A 22,196-nucleotide genomic window follows, 5' to 3' on the forward strand; every position below is an offset into this window, starting at 1 on the left:
ATATTGAAATATTAGGAAAACAGACATTTTTACTGGTCCTCACTAGTAAAAAGGAATTATAAATTGGCCAAAACATGCAAAATTTAATCTAGTATTTTGCCCATATTTCTATGATGGGTAGGTTTACCCCTCTGAGGTCGGCAAACGCGCTCCCGCGTTTTGCTGGATTTTCTTCACATTGTAGCACAATAAACTTAAATTACTCCGTCATTTATGGTCATACAGAAAAAAGAAATATAAAAAAAGAATCTGTGATATTTCTACTTTTGTATGTGTCCACTTACAATCAAATCAAAACATTGTGCTTTTGTAAAATAAAGAAAATAAACAGGGTGTGCGTTCTGCCTCTCCGTCGCGGTGAACTTTTTTTTCTTGAGCACATCTATAAACTGAAACAAAACTCAGCGAATACTTGTCACACATTTATGAGCCATATACCTTTATAAACATTTAAGTGTGTACTTTTAAATGATCGGATTCAAACTGAAAACAAATATTCTCTGTTTAAGTAATTTGTATAAAACCAACAGGATGTCCAGTATCTCAAACGCTTGCTAATTATTTTTAATTCGACACGCCCACTCGCGCAAAAGTGATTCACATGCAAATCTCCACATGGAACGCGAACGCGCTCATTACCTCAAACACGAAACACCAAAACACTTCACAAGTCTCTGCTTTTCGTCGAGTTTGGAAGACGCGCTGTGAGCTTACATTGGATTTACATCAGAAGAAGAAGAACGCGATTTGAAGACAAGAAAGATGTAAGGTAAGAAATTCTTACTTATTAGTTTATGGTATTGTTGCATAAACTTCACATTGCAGTTGAACTGTTGCTAGATATATGGTGAATATTATAATATTATAATATTTAGACCCGTGTTTACTGTTGTAAGAGCAATTTTCAGAGATTAATAAAAACAGCATCAAAGGTGTAAGAAACTTTCAAGAGGCAAAATTGTTTTAAAGAGAAAAGGTTTATTCTTTGAGGATTCTTTTCACAACCGCAGCCACCCAGACGTGAAACAGAATAACCTAGTGGACTCAATGAACATAGACATTTTATACAGGTTTCTGACATTCTTGACTCCTCCTTTCCCAGTTTCTGTAAATTTCCTTAAAGACATCTTATATCTCAAGCTGGTATGGACTGGTTTCTACCCCCCGAGCGCGATCGCGTTTGAATGTATGATATTTTGGAGCATGATCGTGTTTGAAAAGCAAAATGCACCGAACAATAGGCTTTATATTTTTACTATTATCTCATTTCATATCATAACGAATGGAAACATTTGAAGTAACATATGATAATCAATATATTTTTCTCTAGCATAGTTGTTACTGAAATCTTTTGGAAGATTTATAGGCTGCTATAGGTTATTGTTATTATTATTTTATGTAGTACTGCACATAGCCTATGCCTACAAGGCACAACAAACCTGGTGTTCATTATATTATATATTGTTGGAAACATTTGTGTGTGTGTGTGTGTGTGTGTGTGTGTGTATTCTGTGAATTTTAAAAAGCAATTTTAACCAGAAAAATCGAAAATTTATTCCCAAAATCGTGCAGGCCTAGTTTCTCTTGATACCAGTATGTTCACTTTTTTTCTTTTCTTTCAGGGCCCTGATGCAACTGAGTCCTGCTGACTTCAACATTCACATGAGTCTCTGTACATGAACGGCACTTGGTGTTTTATGCCCCCAACGGCGCCTTCCAGGCAGCGAGGGGATGGGTAGGTTTAAGGTTGAGGGTAGGGTTAGCTGCCTGTAAGGAGCCATTGGGGGCCTAAAACACCATCGAGCGTACATGAACATGGTAAAGTGAAAATCAAACACCTTGGAAATGAAAGGTATGTACAATGTTTTTAGGAATGGCACAAAGGTCTCTGTCTTTGGATCATTGTCTTCAATGTGCTCTTTTGTCATTTGTTGTGTATCTTTGGATTATGTTGTGTTGTAAATAAATCCAAAAAATCTAAAAGCCATTCTTTTTTAAATCTCCTCATTCTTTGTGCAAGGTTGCTCTGAATTAGGGTTGGGCGATGTCCCCTAAATTGGCAGTTGACGATGTTTACAGTAAAACATCGCGATGGACGATGATATCGTCGGGGGGGGGTTGCTGACGATCACGAAGAGACAGGGAGAGTGCACATTGTAGCTACTTACATCTACTGTGTTTATGCCACGGGAATACTCGGCTTGGCATTTTGAAATATTTCTATGTTTATTTGGCCGTTCAGGCGCGCAACCGAAGACAAAGACTACTTGACCATGTTGCGCTCGGAGCGCGCGCGCACCATCCTGTCAGTAGAATTCAGTTCTCTTTCGCGACTTATCGTGCTTTTAATATTTCTTTTCAATAGCACATCCTGCTCTTTTCTTTCTCATTCATGTTTTGTTATGAACTTTACATAATCGTCAACTGAAATCTGTGCGGATTATCAACAATACGATACATTTATAGGACATAAAGGGTCTCTGCGGCAAAAGTGAAAGTACCAGCGGCCAACGGGTGAAATGTTTCTCTTTGCACAGCAAAGCACCCGTTTCAATAAAAGGATATATTAAAGTTTATATAGCCTACTTTTACATTTTCATTGCTGTTTTAAAATGAATTTCGCCATCACCTTAAACAAGCTGCTCTGCTTGAATCCCAGTGCAGGAGCTGTAACTGTTAAGTTAGGTTACCACAGAAACGTAAGCGTTTGGTTGATTGCTGTGGTGACTCGTGACACTCGCGAACAGCACTGAACACACACGTCTTCATTTTTTTTATCGTTTGTTGGTAAAGGGTGAGAGACCTTGCGAGCCACATGAGCCATAGGTTCCCAACCACTGGTGTACACACGAAAACGAACTGCCGTGAGACTGGGCTGGTCTGACAGGGTGGGGGGCGTGGCATCACGATGGTGGCTCTCCATCGTGATGTCGGTCAGCCATCACGATGGACGATGATATCGTCCATCGGCACAACCCTACTCTGAATGACAGGGCCTGATCGCTCCTAATAGGGCCGTTAGGGGAGTGTCTTTGTCTTTCTCAGGTGTTAAAGGCTTACATATTAATGAGATGATCACGCCTCTTCGCATATGGCTTTCTCACACAAAACACGTCTTAGAAATTTTAATTTCTATAATATCTGAATGAGCAGTCAGGGTGATTTTCACATAGTTTTGGAGCAAATATTCTAGGCTACGTGATACAATTTTCAAAAGTCTTGTGAAGAAATAATCAGTATGGGTTTCATGGCCTTATTTTAGTGACAATTTTTTGGGGTATTTTCACAAACCACGCATAAATGTCATTATCTCAAAACTACAAATTTTTACATACATGCTGCTGATATATTATTGTAGCAGAGTTTGTGCTGAATACAGTGTAATAAGACTTTAGCCATGACAATGTCACAAGTAACAGAAATAAGCACAAATGTCAGAGCATGTCAGAACACCTCCAGGGCCAGAAAACAGCTCAGACCTCAGAGGGTTAAGTGTAGGGATTGGGTTTGGCAATAGAAAATATCATTATATAAAACCAATGAAAGTCTATGCAATGTCCTCACTAATAAAGTGAAAAACAATGTTTGTGTGTGTGTGTGTGTGTGTGTGTGTGTGTGTGTGTGTGTGTGTGTGTGTGTGTGTGTGTGTGTGTGTGTGTGTGTGTGTGTGTGTGTGTGTGTGTTTGAAGGGTTTGGATCTGGTGTGAGGTCACAGACACCTGAACACAAGAAGAGAGAAATTTATAACACAACAACAATCACTAAAGTTGTGTGTGTGTGTGTGTATACGTACATTTGCGTAGTCCTTCTATAATCCTGAATTCTCCTCCATAATCCACACTATAAAACAGAAACACAGTCTCACATTCTGAACATCTGATACAATCAGTGTACACACACACACACACACACACACACACACACACACACACACACACACACACACACACACACACACACACACACACACACACACAGACACACACACAGACACACACACACACACACACACACACACACACACACACACACACACACACACACACACACACACACACACACACACACACACACCACAACATATCTTCATGGTCAACATACTTTAATTTTTCAAGTGTGCAGTTTGGATCCACACATTTTTCAGAATGCAGTAAAGACCTGCCTAGAACCACTTTACCTGTGCGTTTACTGTAAATAATTGCACACCTTATAGTGTTTGTCAGCCAATCAGAATGAAGCATTCAACAGCCCGTAGCATAACTAGAGCTAAACCTCTGTAAATTCTCAATAAGAACGTTTGTAAATGTAGTAATGTGAGTAATAAGTGAAGATTGAAATGCTGTTTTTGGAGTTGTTTTATCAACTCTTCATGCTCTACATACTTGAGTTTATCCAGTCTGTAGTTTGGATGGTTGAGTTTATCAGTGAGCAGCTTGACTCCTGAATCTCCTGAGTGATTGTAGCTCAGATCCAGCTCTCTCAGGTGTGAGGGGTTTGAACTCAGAGCTGAAGACACATAACCACAGCCTTCCTCTGTCACCATACAGCCAGACAATCTACAAAGACATACAGCAACAGTCCACGTGACATTAGATTGGCGTTTTTCTTTCTTTCTGCAGTTTCAGTAAGGCAAGACAAGTCTATTTATATTGCACATTTAATAAATATATGTATACTAAATATACACAATGGTAATTCAAAGTGCTTTACATAGAAGTAATTAAAATAATCAAAAGAAATAAGAACAGTTTAGAATAAAAAGGAAATAAAATACAGTACAGTACAGTCGGACGAACAGTGGCACAGTGCTCATTCAGTAAATGCACAGCTAAACAGAAGTGTTTTGAGTCTGGATTTGAATGTGACCACTGTTGGAGCACATCTGATCTCTTCTGGAAGCTGGTTCCAGCATAATAGCTAAAAGCGGACTCGCCATGTTTAGAGTGAACCCTTGGTATTTCTAGCTGATATGATCCTAATGATCTGAGTGATCTGTTGGGTTTATGTTCAGTGAGCATATCTGCAATGTATTGAGGTCCTAGGCCATTGAGTGATTTATATACCAGTAATAATACTTTAAAATCAATCCTAAATCTAACTGGGAGTCAGTGTAAAGACCTGAGGACTGGTGTGATATGTTCATATTTTCTGGTTCTGCTCAGAATCCTAGCGGCAGCGTTCTGTATGAGCTGCAACTGTCTTATGGTCTTTTTGGGAAGGCCAGTGAGGAGTCCATTACAATAATCCACCCTGCTGGTGATGAAAGCATGCACAAGTTTCTCTAAGTCTTGTCTGGAAACAAAGCATCTAATTCTTGCAATATTTTTCAGATGATAGTATGCTGATTTAGTTATTTCTTTGACATAACTACTGAAACTAAGGTCTGACTCTAGAGTCACACCGAGATTCCTGACTTGATTTTTAGTAGTTTGACCCCTAGAGTGAAGGTATGCATTCACCTTGAGAACTTCATCTTTGTTTCCAAATGCAATGACATCAGTTTTTTCTTTTTTTACTGAAGAAAGTTTTGTCACATCCAACTGTTGACTTCATATTAGTATATATTAGAATGGTTTGCTGTACGGCTTGGGAAGACCTTCTAGCATGTAATTTAACAGAACATAGAGAAAGATATAGGCACACTGGGTGTCACGGTTTGCGGGTTTGCTTGCTCATTCTGTGTGTACTGCGCTGATCTGATTGCCTATAAGCACCAGCTGCGCTGACGCGCGATCAGATCAATCGCAGGTGTGTCTCGTTATTAGTCCTATATGTAGAGCAGTGTTACTCATGTTCAGTGTCAGATCGTTTTGGGTTGCTGGTCCTTGTGCTGATCTTTGTTCTGTGCAGTTCTGGTCCTGCTCCCGGTTTGCACGGATCTCCTGTTGTCATTCTGCCTGAGCTGTGGTCTGCCTGTGTTGAAGTTTCACGGCGCGTCATCTCTCCTCTACCCTGCTTGGATTCTACTCTGCTGTTCTCGTGTTTCCTAGGACCTGCTGGGTGCCCGTTATTTTCCAGCTGTTCAGTTTGTTCTACTGACTGTTTACAATAAACTTTATTTCGACTCGCTACTGGATCCGCTGTATGCTTCCTGACACTGGGTTCCTGCTTGTTCTGTAAACATTTAAGAAAGTTACTGTTATCATAGCGGGGACACGACACATATCAATGTGTAGCGGATGGACAAACTCACGATGACTTGTCATTATACATTTTAGGAAGGCTTTTAACCCTTAAACTCATGAATGTAAGTTACAGAATAGAGCCAGTGAGTCTGGACTAGATTGAGCCTCCTGAGGTGTTAATGACTCCTCAGAGACCAAAGAGCAACACCAGATGGCCAGAGGACCCCTGGATTGTCATTCCATTACACACACACACACACACACACACACACACACACACACACACACACACACACACACACACACACACACACACACACACACACACAAAAACATCCCTTGCATTTAATTCAGAATACAAGTGATTCAAATCTGCATATGATGTATTAAAGTATGCATGTTTGATTAACCCTTTTATTCCTGTAGTTGTGATTTTCTAGTGTGTAGCTTTGAAGTGTTTATCTTAAAGAATGTTCCCCAATAGAACCATTGTCCTGTAACCCGACCTCCTGCTAGATCGATAAGAGTTTACGACCAAAGGGAATCTGCAGAGGACCGGCAACAGCTCAATCAGTTTCTCTTTGAGGATTTTATATAAACCATGTAATCCTATATATTCTATACCACTTGAGAAATATATATATATATATATATATATATATATATATATATATATATATATATATATATATATATATATATGTGTGTGTGTATCTAATTTTCTCATCTAATGACTTTCCTGCTATGTGGTTTTGCCTTTGTGTTCATGTAAAGTTTTAGATCAATGTTTTAGACCCGGGTACATACTATGGTTAGACAAATCATACGTGTGCCGTGGTTCAGTCTCCATAAGTCCAATCTTCGTTCCCCATTTGTTAATGTACATCACATTTTGGGTTAACTTTATTCCTAGCTTGTTAGTTGAACTTTTAATGCTTGTTTTAAAGAATAAGAATGTATCTCTATGTTTGTAGCTCTCAAGTTTAGCAATCATGTTCTCAAATTAAACCTCTCTGTGTGCTTAGGCTGAATATATGTATTAGGTTATGATAAAATGTGTTATACTGTGGTTACCACCATTTTGGAGTAGAAATAACAAACTCTTAACACTGTCATAAAATATGCACATGAAGCTGTGCGCTGAGACAAAGAAACGTTTTCCCGCTCGGAATGTCGCGTTCCAATTGGCCTAACTCCACAAAAGGGGTGTATTTTGAAATCCTAGAAAAAGAAGAGACACACCGTGTTCTTGGCTTTTTCGTTGTTCTTTGCTTTTTCTGTGCTTTTTAGTCTGGTCTCTTCTTCTCTCCGTTTTGTTTTACTTTTACTTTGTTTTTGTATTAGTCGTACCTCCGACTTCTCGCTTTGTTTAGTCTCGTGTCATTCAGTTCCAACTACAAGTGAAACGAACTTTAAACTAAGTTTCTAGCAACTCTTACAAGCAGACCGTTTGAACCTCCCGCGAACTGCACAATATCCGGAAGAACCGCAAGGACATTGCCAGTTAAACGGACACGCACCGAGAAGGACAAGCACACGCACACCGTCCCGGTTCAGCCACAAAGTTCAATGCAAGTATTAATCTTTTACCAAGATTTAAATGCGTGAATGTCATCTGCCCTGTTAAGGGAATTTGGTTTCTTTGTCTGGTTCTCAAAGGTTCGTTCTTTGTGATTTGTTTGCTATTCTGTAATCTTCCTTTCTTTCTTTCTTTCTTTCTTTACTTTCATTTACTGTTCATGCTTTGTTAGATGTAGTTGTAACGTTACTTTTATAGTTTCATTTATTAAAAACCTATTATACGCTTGATTGTCTCTGTTTGCTGCTCACGAAACAGAAGCCTCTTTAATGTGTCCGATCTTAGCTACGAGCTTTACAAAGTGTGATCAGCTTACAAATTAATAATCTCTTAAACAAGACAGTTGTTCCTCGAGGCCAGAGGAATAACCCTCCTTGAGAGTTGATAAGAAAATCGCATGATTCGTTTGGCAGACAAACAAATTATTCGATGGGACCTAAATTTCGTAGGCATTCACACATTTGATATATAATTAATTGCAATTCGTGGTGGTTAATTGTTTATATATAGAGATACAACTATATGGGCTTTGTATTCCCTTTTTGGGCAATTTAAAGTGTGTAAGTGATAACCAGTATTATTGGTTATTGATTATTAATAATTAATAATTGATAATTAATAATCAGTAATTGTCCATTCCCCTCATTTGAGCTGGTGTCGCTACAAATGAGAGCTGGTATCAGTTGTTTTTGGTTCACCTCGAGCAGATGGAGGAGGGTGTGGGCCCTGGCATTGTGGCAGAGGCCGAAGATAAAGACTAAGCAGGGCACTTCCCATGAATATTCAGAAAAGGCCTAAATGATCAGAATGCTTCTCAATTGTTGACAATTTTTATAAACATAACAAATGTGTGTATAAATAAATGTATTTGAAAGTGCAACATTTGCATGCGCAAACATTTTTAAGCCCAAATTATTTAATGGAAAACCATTTACCTCAGTATCTCCAGTTTACAGTTTGGATTCTTCAGTCCATCAGAAAGAAGCTTCACTCCAGAATCCCACAGATCATTGTTACTCAGATCCAGCTCTATCAGAACAGAGTTTGAGGATTGTAGAGCTGATGATAAACTCTCACAGGACTGAGCAGTGAGATTACAGTACTGTAGCCTGTGTAGAGAACAAAAACAAACAGCAACAGTATTGCTTTTTAGGTAGTGTTTATAATCTGGAGCTTGGAAATTTTTTTTGACTGTAGTGATGTAAGCAAAGCTAAAACAATTTTCTCTTCATAAAACATCAAAACAGTATTAATAGCATCACACACATTTACATACATTTTTCTGTACACTCTTTGCCAACAAGTAAAATCAAGCCCAATTAAAACAACTAACAGTATATATAAATGAATGTAAAGGAGGCACTTACAGTGCTCTTCTGGTGTTTTTGATCACCGGCAGCATTCTCATCAGTGCTTGATCAGATCTTCTGTATTTCTGCAGTTCAAACTTCTCTTGAGTCTCTTCTGACATCAGGAGCACAAACACCAGACCAGACCATTGAGCAGAGGAGAGATTCTGTGCTGAAAGTTTTCCTGAGCTCAGATTCTTCTGGATTTCCTCCACAAAGTCATCTTTCAGTTCACTCAGACAGTGGAAGAGATTGATGGTCTTCTCTACTGATTCCTCCTTCTCTATTTTCTTTTTGATATAGTCAATAGTGTCTTTCACGTTCTCTGTTCTGAGTTCCAGCCCTGGCAGTAGTTCCTTCAGGTCACTCTGATTGGACTCCAGTGAGAGACCCAGGAGGAACCGGAGGAAAAGGTCGAGGTGTCCGTTCTCACTCTGTAAAGCTTTCTTGACTGCAGCCTTATGAAGCTGAAACAGTGGCTTTTTGGACAGTTTCCATGTCAATTTGTCTTTCCAGGATTGAGGAAATAGGTCAGCTTTCTCATCTTTGCCCATCATAAACACAAAGAGAGCAGCAAGGAATTCCTGTACACTGAGATGTACGAAGCTGTAAACACTTCTTGCTGAAACAGCCCTTTCCTCCTGGAAGATCTGAGTGCATAACCCACAGAACACAGAACCTTCGCTAGCATCTAGTCCACATTCCTCAAGATCTTCTTTGTAGAAAATCAGGTTTCCTTTCTCCAGCTGTTGAAAGGCCAGTTTCCCAAGCTTCAGAATAATCTGATCAAAAGACATTGCATTGGTTTTAGGTTCTGAGTCATCACCGTATTTTTCTTTCATCTGTTGCTGTTGAGAAATTAAGAAGTTTGTGTACATCCCTGTGAGAGTTGTGGGAGTTTTGTCATTGCTCTCTCGAGCCAGTAGAGGCTGAAGAACAATAAGAGAGATCCAGCAGAAGACGGGGATGTGGCACATGATGTGCAGACTCCTGGATTTCTTGATGTGACTGATGAGGTTTCCAGCAACCTCAGGACTGCTGTTATTTTTGAAGTATTGCTTTTTCTGCTCATCATTAAATCCTCGCACCTCTGTCACTTGATCAATGTAGTTTCGGGGTATCAGACTGGCTGCTGCTGGTCTGGATGTGATCCAGATGAGAGCAGAGGGAACCAGGTGTTTCTTGATCAGGCTTGTAACTATCTTACTCACTGTTGTTATTTTCTGAACATCTGTAATTCTGTCATCCTCTTTAAAGCTCAAAGGGAAGCAACATTCATCCAGCCCATCAAAGATGAACATAACTTTACCATCACCTTCAGGAAGAGATGGTAATTCTTCAGTACCATTAAAGACATATTTGTTTAGCAGTTCCATGAGACTGCAGTTGTTAGTGATCAAATTTAGCTCACGGAACGGCAGAGGAAAAATGAAGGTCATATCCTTATTTTCTTTTCCTTCAGCCCAGTCAAGGATGAATTTATTGACAGAGACAGTTTTTCCTACCCCTGCGATCCCCATTGTCAGCACGTTTCTGTTTTGTTGACCCTTATGGACTTTGAAAATGTTATTGCACTTGATCGGTGGATCTTTGGCATCAAACTGTTTGAGATTCAATTCGAACTGTCTCACCTCATGTTCATTCACTCTTCCTCCAGTCTCATTCTCCACCACATATAAATCAGTGTAGATATCATTCAGGTTTTTCTGATGACCGGTCTGCGAATTTCCAACCAGTATCCGCTTGTAGTCCTGTTTTAATTTGTTCTTCAGTCTGAGGCTGGTCTCTGTGTAATCATGAAGAGTAGCTTGATGGTTGTCTGCAGTTGAGCCTTTAGGAAAGAGGAGAAAAGACAGCAAAGACTAAGTGATCAAGTTTTTCATAAATTAATGCTTCAACTATATTCAAATTAATCACACTCTTACTACAGTAGTGTTTACATGCACATCTTACACTGATTATGCTGAAATTGACAACATATATGGTGATGGAAATGCCTTGACTAATGCTGACTCGAATGCAATTGGTTTCAATTTAGACTTTTTCTAATTCCTTCCAGACCATTTATTGTACTGTCACTATTGGGACTTATATGAACTTAAGGCCATGCTGACCAAAATAATTAAAAGCGTTTTGATCAAACCATTGACAGCTAGCACACCAAACAAGACATGAGACTGTATTAGGGTTAGGTTGGGGGTAATTCTGTTCTTCTTCTCCCTGTAATTGCTGCTTGCAGTTATATTTTCCTTTGATTCCATGTACAGACAGTGATTGTTATTTACCCCTGCTCTGTTTAGACTGAGGTCCAACAGCGGCAGATGTCTTCATATTGCCATCAGCTTGATCTGTGTGTGTGTGAGAGAGAGAGAGAGAGAGAGAGAAAGAGAAAGAGAGACAGGATCATTCACTTTGAAACATAAATCACACAAGCAAAGAGGAAAGTTTACAGTCACAGCAAATTAAATGTTACCTTGCTTGTGTTTGTTCTCCAGCTGCTCAGCCAGATTATTCTGGTTCATCTTCCTCAGGATCTCCACCGTGATCTCCACAGCTTCCTCTGGTCCAAAATGTTCTACCATCTTATCCACAGTTTTTAATCTATCTGCATTCTCCATTTCAGATTTGAATATATGATTATTCTTTAAGTGCCATTGAAACTTCTTCAGATCACCTTGTTCTAGGTCCATCAGTGAGTTTAACAGCAGCTCTTCAACGGAGGCCATCATCCTTTACTGATTCACCGCTGCAAGACAAGAATAAAAAGATCTGAATTAGTTTTACTCTTAACGTGTGGACCTAAGCATTCAAATGTTATATGGGCTATAAATAGAAGTTGTGATCAAATCCGGACTCTCAGAGGCACCCCACCCAAATTCATCTGTTAAACAGTCACTGAACCCTCAGTTACTCACACAAGAGTCACATACAGGGCTTAATTTGTGCCAGATCCTGCCAGAACAGGATACTGGACCTCTAAGGTTTTGACTGAAATTAGGTTTTTGCTTAAAACAACCAAAATTATCTGTCAATGGGGTAAGAAAAATAATCGGTACCGCTTTAGATTACAGCCCAGAAAGTACTGCATAAGTAAAATGAATTTACAGCATACCCTGTAACTTCATAGAACAAGAGCTTATAGAACAAGCTATATTTTCCCAGTATTAAAAAAATAAAATAAACTTGCAATAGTTTTTGCTTTACTCGGCTTGATGGAGTATCAACATGGAACCCGAAACTGAAAAAGCTGAACTTTTGATATAAAAAAACATTGCTGTATAAATGCATAGATATCCTGTAATAAAAAGCCTTTATGTATTGGTTCACTATTATTACAAAAAGTGTGCTCTTGTTAAATTGCTCCCAAACATAAGATTGTTGCCTATCATACTAGAAGAATAAGTACCCTTTAGTTCCAAAATACTTACAGTATAAATAATTGTCTTAATTTTCCTGGTTGTTACACTTTATACTACCCAAACTTTACATATTGTTTACTTATACCTACACATACATACTTTATAGGTACACTATAATTACTGAAAGGTACGCTGTCAATTTGTTTTACTTGCGCAGTACTTTTCCGGGCTGTAATCTAAAGCGTTACCAAATAATCTGAATTCAAATGGAAACAAGATTGATAGATCATTTTGAATTGAGCACAGTAAAACCATCAAAGAGAGTTAAATTTGCCATTAAAAATAAGAGTCGAATGATGATGATTCCAAATGAATCAGGATGGCGACGACTACACAAGAGGGTGGTTATGTTACCGAGCACTACAGGCACAGTTAACCGGCCAGGGGTGCATTTCCCCAAAGCATCATTAGCCAACTATGGTTGCAAGTTCCATTGATCTCTGTTGGTAATGATGGAACGGGTGACCATAGTTACTTTTGGGAAACGCACCCCACAGCAGCAGCTAGACAGGTTCATCAGCAAGAGGAGGTACATCGCAGGTCGGATTTGGGAGTGCTTGCAGCGGAGAAGGGTTTTGCGTTAGGTCAGAAGTGGGATGCATAACTGTTTGGACAGAAGCTCAATTCAGTGTCAGACAGACCAACTACCCCTGGCTTGTAATGAAAAAAAATCAAGTTTCGGCTGCACAACATGTAAAGCAGTTGGGTCTTTGGGGCCAGAAAAGACAGGGGGATGAAACTAGCAAAGGAATGTACAGTACAATAACCTCATGCTTTGGATATTAAAAAACAGCAACGGTCGGGTCGGCCCGACAAACCCGACGGGACCTGCGGGTTCGGGCCGAAAATATAAGCAAATGACTCGGGTCGGGTCGGACCTTGGGCTTAATCTTTTCCGCTCAGTGAAAAAAAAAAAAAAAAAATGTATTAATCATCGCTGCTGTTCACCGTAAAGAAAGTCTGGCTGCTGCGTGCAACGTGCATCATGGAGAGGGGCGGGGGCAGACGCCGCTGCGTGCACGCCTTTAGCCTGGAGAAGAAGATGGAGTTGGTGAAAAGTAAACTTGCCGCAGGTAAATTCACCGTCGCTACTACAGCCTATTTATATATTTAAATGTTATTGTTTCAGTTGTTTGTATTGTTAAAAGGTGTGAACATTAAAGGTTGATTTGAATTCGCGTCTGCTGGTCATGATAATACGTGTATGAGAAAAAAAAAAAATCCGTCGGGCTGCGGGCCGGGTTCGGGCAGATAATTCATGTTGATGTGTCGGGTTACATCGGGTCCGGGCTTTAAAAGCCACGGGCCGGGTCGGGTCGGGTTGTAATTTTCAGGCCCATTGAGAACTCTATACTACAGCTGAAGTTTTTTTTGCACGGCATGAAACACAGGCCCACAGGCCCGGATATGGCTTAGAACATGAGATTGATTTCCAGGAGTTAAATGGGTTGAATTCTACTAGGGCTGGGCAATAAAACATTATCGGTATGTATCAACGGTACACCATTGTCGGTAACAATATAAAAAATGTTCGATATAGCGCTCGATATTTTCAGTCACAACTGAAGGATCTGGAGAGATTCTGCATGAACGAATGGTCTCTGATCTCTTGTCAGTTATTCTCCAAACTCATCAGGCATTATAGAAGAAAACTCAGATATGTTATCTTGGCAAAAGGAGGTTGCAAAAAGTATTTAATAACAGGGAGACAATAATTATGGCCAGCGTGTTTTGGAGAAAAGCATTTATTTTATAATGTGATTTACCCCCCACTTTCAATTCTTTTACTTCAATGAAAGGTTTGATTTTTGCAATTTTTTTTAAAGAAAGATCAAAAGGATATATATATATTTATTTATTTATTCTTTTTTTAATTATTATTTTAATCAAAGACATTTCTCTGGCATTTCTTTCTTTTTGCTGTATTGAAAACATACCTAATCATGACACCACTGTCGTATCGAACCAAACTGTGAATTTTGTGAACCGTTACACCCCTACTTATTACAGATGTTGATCTATCTCAAAGTTTGCCTTGATTGTTCTACGTTTACACTTTTACATTGCACACATTTTGTAACATTGTATTGAAGTTCAAGAGTTTCTTTAACACTTACTTTTTTATCTTAATACAAGACATAAAGATATTTTTATATACATTTGATTTTGACTGCTAAAACTAATAATACCTTAATAATGTGGATAAATAAAATAAAAAAAACAGTGGTTTAAATGTTTCTACTTGTCTTTAAAAAATTTGTTTTTTTAAATGTCCAAAATGATCGCTACTGACTGATATGAAACATTATATTGTGATAATTTTTTTTGCTATACCTTTTGCTATTTTTGATCATATACCTTAGGGTTCAGCTGCCAGATACGCACAGGTGTTTGATGCTATACAGAATAGTGTAGTAGATTAGTAAGTGGGGATTTGAGTACATAGCATGCTGTTTTCATTATAGTTTTGTACCATAGACTGTAAAAAAATATGGACGTAGTGTCCGTGACGTCACCCGTAGGTTTCTGAAGAGCATTTTTGAAGCCTAAAGTGGGCGGAGCCGGCCGTCGCCATCTTGGCCTTGCGTCACTCCCGGATAACAGAAAATAGGCAAACAGGCGGGGCGTGAGTGGAGCTAAGAAGCCTGGCCATAGATATGAGCCTGGTTATCTGAAATCACCCAGCTCGACGTGGTCGAGTTAGCTGATGATGTAAAGCCAATTAAAAGTTCCTATTTTTGCCCTTCGAAATATTATAATAGTTAAAAGACATGGCTACAAGTGAGACTGTGTATTACTTCGAGAGTGTTTGTGCGTGACAGTGATTTATGTGCATAACGTTACATGTCAGTCACTCTTTCATGGTCCGTCAGCGCGGCATCGCTCAAGTTCGTAGAGAGCTTATTCAGTCCATTTTAAATTCTGATTTTGGCCGCCTCTCAAATTGGTTAAACCGTTAAACCATAGATATATTGCCTTTGAAGTGCAAGTAAATGTGCTAGAAAATCCGCGCTCATTCATGTGCATTTAAAGCAGCACTCAGTAGCTTCGGGACTTCTTCGCTGTATTCTCGCTTTTTGCTCGCAGGTTTCTCTCTAGAGCTCCCCCCACAGCTTCGGAATAGATATTTGACAACACTGTCGTAAAAACTCGTTGGTGATTCTCAGACACCAGAGGCTATAGATCAACGACATCAAAGCAGATGGGACATTCTTTAAAACGTCTTCTTCATTCGGGTTCGGACAGCGTGAGGGAGCGCAATAATGACAGCATTTTAGCAGATTTCTTTTGGCCGTAAAGCAATTGTTTACATCGCGAGACCTGATATCACGCGAGACTTCCTGACGCAGCGGCCGGCGGCCCGCCGGCTCAAAGTTGCAAGTGCGTATTTTCCGCTCACGGGCACCAGGGGGGTGCGAAACGACCACCATTCAACCCGAAATAAGTAATATAACCATTCCAATGACTCCGAAGCTGTTCAGTTAAGGTAAAAAAAGTTACTTAGTTCACCTTTAATGCACGGACGGAGAAAGCGCCGACGCCTGCAGGATTTCATCTGACAGTACATAAGCATATTATAATCCATCTGTTCCATGATAGCAGAATGAACGAGCCTTTATTGACGTTTTAAATTTGAAAACCCCAAAAAGCAAAGAAATTGTCAGACATACATCCATGTTCACAGAGGAAAACAACTGAAATACAGCGCTGGTTGTTCTCTCAAACGATAACGACGGAATCCAAAGACGTGGGCTTTGTACCCAAGTATTAAATTTTATGAAATAATCCCGAAAAAAAAGCACAAACACTGCAGAGAAGGCAAGTTCAGCAGCTAACATTTGCTGAGGTGAAGTGACGGCTAGTATACTGTCTATGCTAGTAACAGCAGACAAACGGCTAGCATTGACAGCAGCAATCCACCTGTCACTCAAGTGGCCACACCCTTAAATTTAAATATTAATCAACTAAACGGACGAGTTATAAAAAAATTCACCCCCCTCACAGTTGTTATGAAGGGCAAAATTAGCTGTATAGACCAAAGCCACATAGAGATCCAGGCTGTAAACATGTTTTTTTCTGCTGTAAAGTTGGTAATTTTAACATGGGGGAGATACAGATTTGACTCACTTCTGCAGCCAGACCAAGCGGCCAGTCAACGAATTGCAGTTTAACTCACTTCCGTGTTGGTTTCAAGAGAGAGACGGGGAGGTTGCCGCTTGTTTTGTACACGTTCTGGGACCTGTGCGCTCCTTGTCATCCCTCAGCTCTAATATACACTTTGCGTTCCAGCACCTTATTATTTACATGTTAACCACTGATCACACACAAACACTGACACACAAAAGCAGGAGGTCAAAGTCTGACTCAGAATATGTTACTGTAGACAGACTAAATTATGAAAATACAGATTGACAATCTAAATAAATTCATTGAAATAAAGGTTGTGAGATGAATGTGCATAAATACAGAACAAAGATACAGTCATCCGAGCTGCATCAGAAAGTTGTTTTGTAAATTTGTTATTATTACTTTAAAAGATTAAATAATTGTTTTGAGTTTTTTTAACAACCAAAAAACAGATATGCGCAGTCTCAAAGCTGTCTGATAAATCTTGAATCAATGTGAACGGTTACATGACACTTTTAAATCAATATCTCTCAGTATTATATAAAGTAATATTTACTAACCATGAATAAGATGTTTCTTGTTCCTCCACTGAACAGGCGTCTTGAGCAGAAGTTCTGAAACTTCTTTCAATTTAGCTTTTTGCTAAAGGACCGGGGGGAAGGTTTTTTTCTTCTGAACTTAAACCTGTTAAACCAGAACCTGTTTTTCAAGAGAAAAACAACACGGGAGCGAAACTATGCAGAGACATGGCATTTAGCAGAATGATTGCGAAATGACAGGTAAAAAGAGCAACTCTGAACAACTCTGAAAAAGACAGATAAACAGAGATAGACAGACCACACTGAAATATATATAGTTAAGAGACTAAATGACATACAGAACTAGACAGACAGCACTGTCTGCAGAGGGTTCTTTGAGCTCAGAGTGGCATTATCAACATTGCGCCACACATTCTGAGCCTTTTACTGAGACACAATAAAGTTCAAAGTACAAAGCCTTTATTGTCAAATGCACAGTTCCCTGCACAATGAAATTCTTACTTTGCTTTCCACCATGAATTCTGTTAAAAGATAAGAATAAAATATACATAAGTAGAAGAAACATATAAATTACAAATATACATTTATACAATATAACAGTATAGTCATGTAGTGTCTGTGCGAGTCGCATATGTACATCCGTGACTGCGCTGTGGAATGAATGTGTAAGATAAGAAGCCTGTGTTGAGGTAGATTAGATGGTTGCTGGATAGAAACTGTTCCTCCGTATTCGTCTACAGAGGGAAATCAGGTGAATACTCTCGTCTATTGGGTGAGGAGGAGGAAGACATTCTGCAAGGATTAAAAGTGTTGCATCTCTAATTATTTAAGCTCATGAGATGCACATGCACCTGCTCATCCATCATCCTCTGAAACAGAACCTAGTTTGGTTTTTGGTCACGTGTGTGTGATATTAGCAATATTACGGTAATGTTTGTTGATTGCGTCATGACAGGAGGAGGAGCACCGGGCTTGGGAGAGAATGTTTTATTATGATAGCGGCTGCTGGCTGAAGAAGTTCCTGCAAGCTATGGACTCACAAATCATTTTCTTCTGGGAAAATGCGACAACATGGTCAAAGAATGTATAAAAAAAGATTGCAACTGATGCTCTGGCCTCTTCTTTTCTCTGACTCTTTTTTGGGTCTCTGCTCTTCTTCTTTGTCTGAGCTCCGACTTCCTGGAAAACTGAGTTAAAGCCATAGACCAGACTCAAGTCCTCAATGGCATCTCTCATTCTCCCTTTTCCTGTATAAAGCTAGACATTCTTTCTATTTCTAACTCTCACTGTTTTATGCTTATTTTGTTAAGTCAATTTAATTTACTGTTTTACACTGTGAATAAATAAATAAATGAAATACAAATAAAAAGGGGGGCATTGAGACCAATGTAACTTTGCTTCCCATTTATTACTTAAAGAACACTTTAAGTACTTTGATTCCACAGCAAAAACTCCTCTAACTAATAAAGACAAATGAACAGACAATAAACATAAAAATACACAAATTAAAAAATAGATAAATACTATAGAACAGTAACAAATAGTTAGGTCTAACGATAGTATTCGGGTGCTGACATGTAATAATTCATATAAATATAACCCAACAAGTTGTAAAAGAAACCATTTTAATTTTATTCGTAAAGATCTGTTAAGTATTGATTGCAAAAGGGTTAGGGTTTGGGTAGCCCTTGTAAAGACCACCCATTGGCCCAAAGACGGAGTCCAACGGTGTGGGCGAAGGGATAATGCGTGTGTGTCTTTTCAGCGCTCCAGTGAAGTTCACTTAAATTATTAGAATTTAGTTTCGATATTAGCTCTACGCTTAAAGGGTAACTAAACCCTAAAACAACTTTTTTTAGTTAATGATCTGTAAGACTGGGGCTTTATTAACCCTCTTCATTTATGACTCACACTCAGGACTTTCGGGTCAAAAATGACCGGAAGGCGGAATAAAATAAAATAAAAAATTTAGTAAAATCAATGAAATATATTTTTGTTCAGTAATATTTTTTCTTTTCTTTTTTGGTGTTTTGAGATAATTTTATGATTTATAATCAATATTTATGCAATAATTATGACCCATATTTTTTTCCCATTGAATATAATAGAAAATGTGTATATATATATATAATTAATATATATATATATATATATTAGTGGTGGGCCGTTATCGGCGTTAACGTGCTGCGTTAACGCGAGACTCTTATCGCGCGATAAAAAAAATATCGCCGTTAATCTATTCTCCAAGTTGGGTTGGGAGATGGCTCTATACTACACAAGCTATGATGACGCAATCTACCCGCGGCCGCGAGGTAAACCCGGCTGCAACGCATATTCGTCGTCATCTTAAGTAAACACGGCTGAAAGTGAAAGCTGGTGAAAAAGATCGGTGCAACATCCATTATTTGGACTTGGTTCGGGTTTAAGCCGTCAGACGAGCAGCAGCAAACTATATACAGAGTGTGTGGGGTAACAGTTCGGTAAGTTAACACACGACTAATCCGTTCTACCACCTCAAATTCAAAACGAAACATGATATCACTGAATACCAGCGCGCGCGTATTATTCCCATTCCAATATATCTTAGTGGTGTAGCACATAATCTCGATTTTAAGAATCGTTGTTGTGTTTCTTTTTACTGAAAAGACATCAGTTAGACAATATTCTAATTTTAAATTTGGGGTTTCATAAGCTCCAAGCCATAATAAACATTAGACCTACTTAAGTCTCTGCAGCTAGTGTACTTAAATTTTATTTATCTGCAAAATTATGTTGTATACTTACAGTTTTGCACAATATTTGTTCTCAAAACTACATACACCCTTTAAAAAAAAATACATTTAGCAGTTGTTTAGCATGGGTCTGTGTAATCTGTTCTGAAATGGTTTTATTATAATATACTGTATATCGTTATCGCAAGAGGCTGCAATGTATATCACAATATAGATTTTAGGCCATATCGCCCATCCCTAATTGATAGCCTATAGTAGTTGATAATAACATAGGCCTACCTAATGTTGCCTACGGACAGTAACAGTACAGTAGTAACCTTTTACAGTCTATGAGTAGAACAGCTTTCTCAAGCAGTTTGTGATGCATTTTGGAAACAGGAGATGAGCCCCTGGTCTAATGCGCCACCTGGCTTGAGAAACCCGTTCTTTTATAGTCATTATTTGGGTAGCACACATATTCTCAATGCCTTCGGCAGATTAATCTAGATTAAAAAAATTAATCTATGCCCACCTCTAATATATATATATATATATATATATATATATATATATATATATATATATATATATATATAAAGCTGTATTTCATTTTAGAGTCAAGCCTAGGCCTCATGAAAGCAATTTTTGAAATGAGATCGGTGCCATCCGGTGGACACATTGAGCATTTTTATCATGCAATAGCACATTTTTACCACTAGTGGATTTAAAGCTCTCTGTAGAAAGGCTTGTGAATTCTAATGATTTTTGCACATATTTGCCCATTTTTTTCAGGTTGTTGATTTTAATATATAATAACAGATTCTCAAAGACAATTTTTGTCAAGTTTTCTGTTTGTTTGGTTGGTTTAAATGGTAATTTGAAGTGCCAGTTTTACTTTATAATACAGTCAAACCTGAACATTGCATTAGAAAGAGAACAAATGGAAAGCATTTTGTTACCCATTGTTTTAATTCTAACTTAATAAAAATGCAATTCTTTCAGTCATAACATATTTTTATTAATCTTTCATTATAAACATTTTCATTAAAATTATTTTTTGCAATTCAATGAACAAATTCAATGAACAGTAACTCAAAATTGGCAACATCAAATAATGAAAAAAAAACTAAAATAACATTATTATGTGCATACTATTTACATAGGCTATTCTATGAACAGTAACTCAAAATTGGCAACGGCAATTATAAACAAAAAACTAAAATAACAGCAAAAGTATAATAATTATTAAACAGTAAATTAGAGAAATAAAAATGTATCCTAACTATATTTACATATTCTTTACATACTAACTAATTACAGATTACAGTTTTCACATATAACAACAGAGTGTCTCTTGCAAATAGGAATGTGACACCTTGAGCAAATGGTGCCCGTTTTCAACTCCTGTGGCAAGCAACTTTTGCATCTCCACCTTTTGGCTGGGGAGGGACCAGGTGGGGAGGAACCAGGTGGGGAGGGACGAGCTCGGGAGGGACCAGCCGTGGAGGAAACTGCATCCTCATCGCATTCCTGCACTTTCTTCATGAGTTGATGAGAGGCTGGGGTGTGTGGAATGTGCCTCCTCGATTGTAGAAAGGGGCACACGAGCGCTCTTCCTAGGTCCTCCAGAAAGTGCCTCCTCCTGAAGCTGTCGGCCTGCCTCCAACTGGGATTTACTTCCCTCCATATGACAAATGCATTGTATGCCGACACGTCTACCATATTGTAAAACACTGCCATGGGCCAGCAAGCTGTCTTCCTCCGGCAGGTGTAGGTTGCAACAATCTGGAATATCACAAAAAAGCATATACATTTAGTATTACTGCTGACATCCAGTGATAGTTCAATTCTCTTTACATGCCATTTAGCTTAGAATTAAAACATTTTTTTAATGAAATTATGTGTGTGTATATATAATATATATTTATATCAATAAAAAAATAGTAGCAAATACCTTGTCAAGATTGTCCACTCCCCCTTTGGTGCTGTTGTAGGACAAGATCATTTGCGGTTTCTGGTCGTCTCTTTCACTCAGTGCCGGATCGCTGTGGACAGTGCTCATCAGAAGGACGTTTTTACTTTTCTTGGGGAGGTAAGACACGATGGCATGTGTCTCTGTAAAGACGAACAGCGATGAGTATATCGCCCGGCCTCTTGTGTTGGTCAGAGCACTTGGCAGCTCTGGCTTGTTCTTGCAGATTGTGCCAATCATTCTAATTTTCTTTTTTAGGAGCTGTGCCCAGAGCGTATGAAGTGAAAAAATTGCACAAGTGACAATATGTCCCTGAAATCCATCCATCATGTCCAGGACTATTCTTCTTCCCATGTTTATTTCACGTGGCATCC

The 22,196-nt window shown here is 38.7% G+C and overlaps 1 protein-coding gene across 2 annotated transcripts in view; it reads right to left on the reverse strand.

Moving 5' to 3' along the window:
• The window catches only part of LOC309496523 (NACHT, LRR and PYD domains-containing protein 3-like), a 45,710-nt gene extending 31,414 nt beyond the window's left edge, over window positions 1–14,296 (reverse strand). The window contains exons 1-7 of one of the 2 annotated variants that reach the window (XM_082166507.1): window positions 13,421–14,296; window positions 11,527–11,799; window positions 11,339–11,401; window positions 9,072–10,884; window positions 8,640–8,813; window positions 4,383–4,556; window positions 3,794–3,840 (exon numbers count right to left, since the gene is read on the reverse strand). In XM_082166507.1, the coding sequence (XP_082022633.1) occupies window positions 3,794–3,840; window positions 4,383–4,556; window positions 8,640–8,813; window positions 9,072–10,884; window positions 11,339–11,401; window positions 11,527–11,782 (2,527 nt within the window). In that variant the 5' untranslated portion in view covers window positions 11,783–11,799; window positions 13,421–14,296. The remainder of the gene's footprint in view (window positions 1–3,793; window positions 3,841–4,382; window positions 4,557–8,639; window positions 8,814–9,071; window positions 10,885–11,338; window positions 11,402–11,526; window positions 11,800–13,420) is intronic. The other variant, XM_082166506.1, reaches the window with a different exon arrangement.
• Between the last annotated feature and the right edge of the window lie 7,900 nt (window positions 14,297–22,196).

This window comes from Leuciscus leuciscus (assembly GCF_965113295.1).
Source record: "Leuciscus leuciscus genome assembly, chromosome: 4".
Taxonomy (NCBI): Eukaryota; Metazoa; Chordata; class Actinopteri; order Cypriniformes; family Leuciscidae; genus Leuciscus; species Leuciscus leuciscus.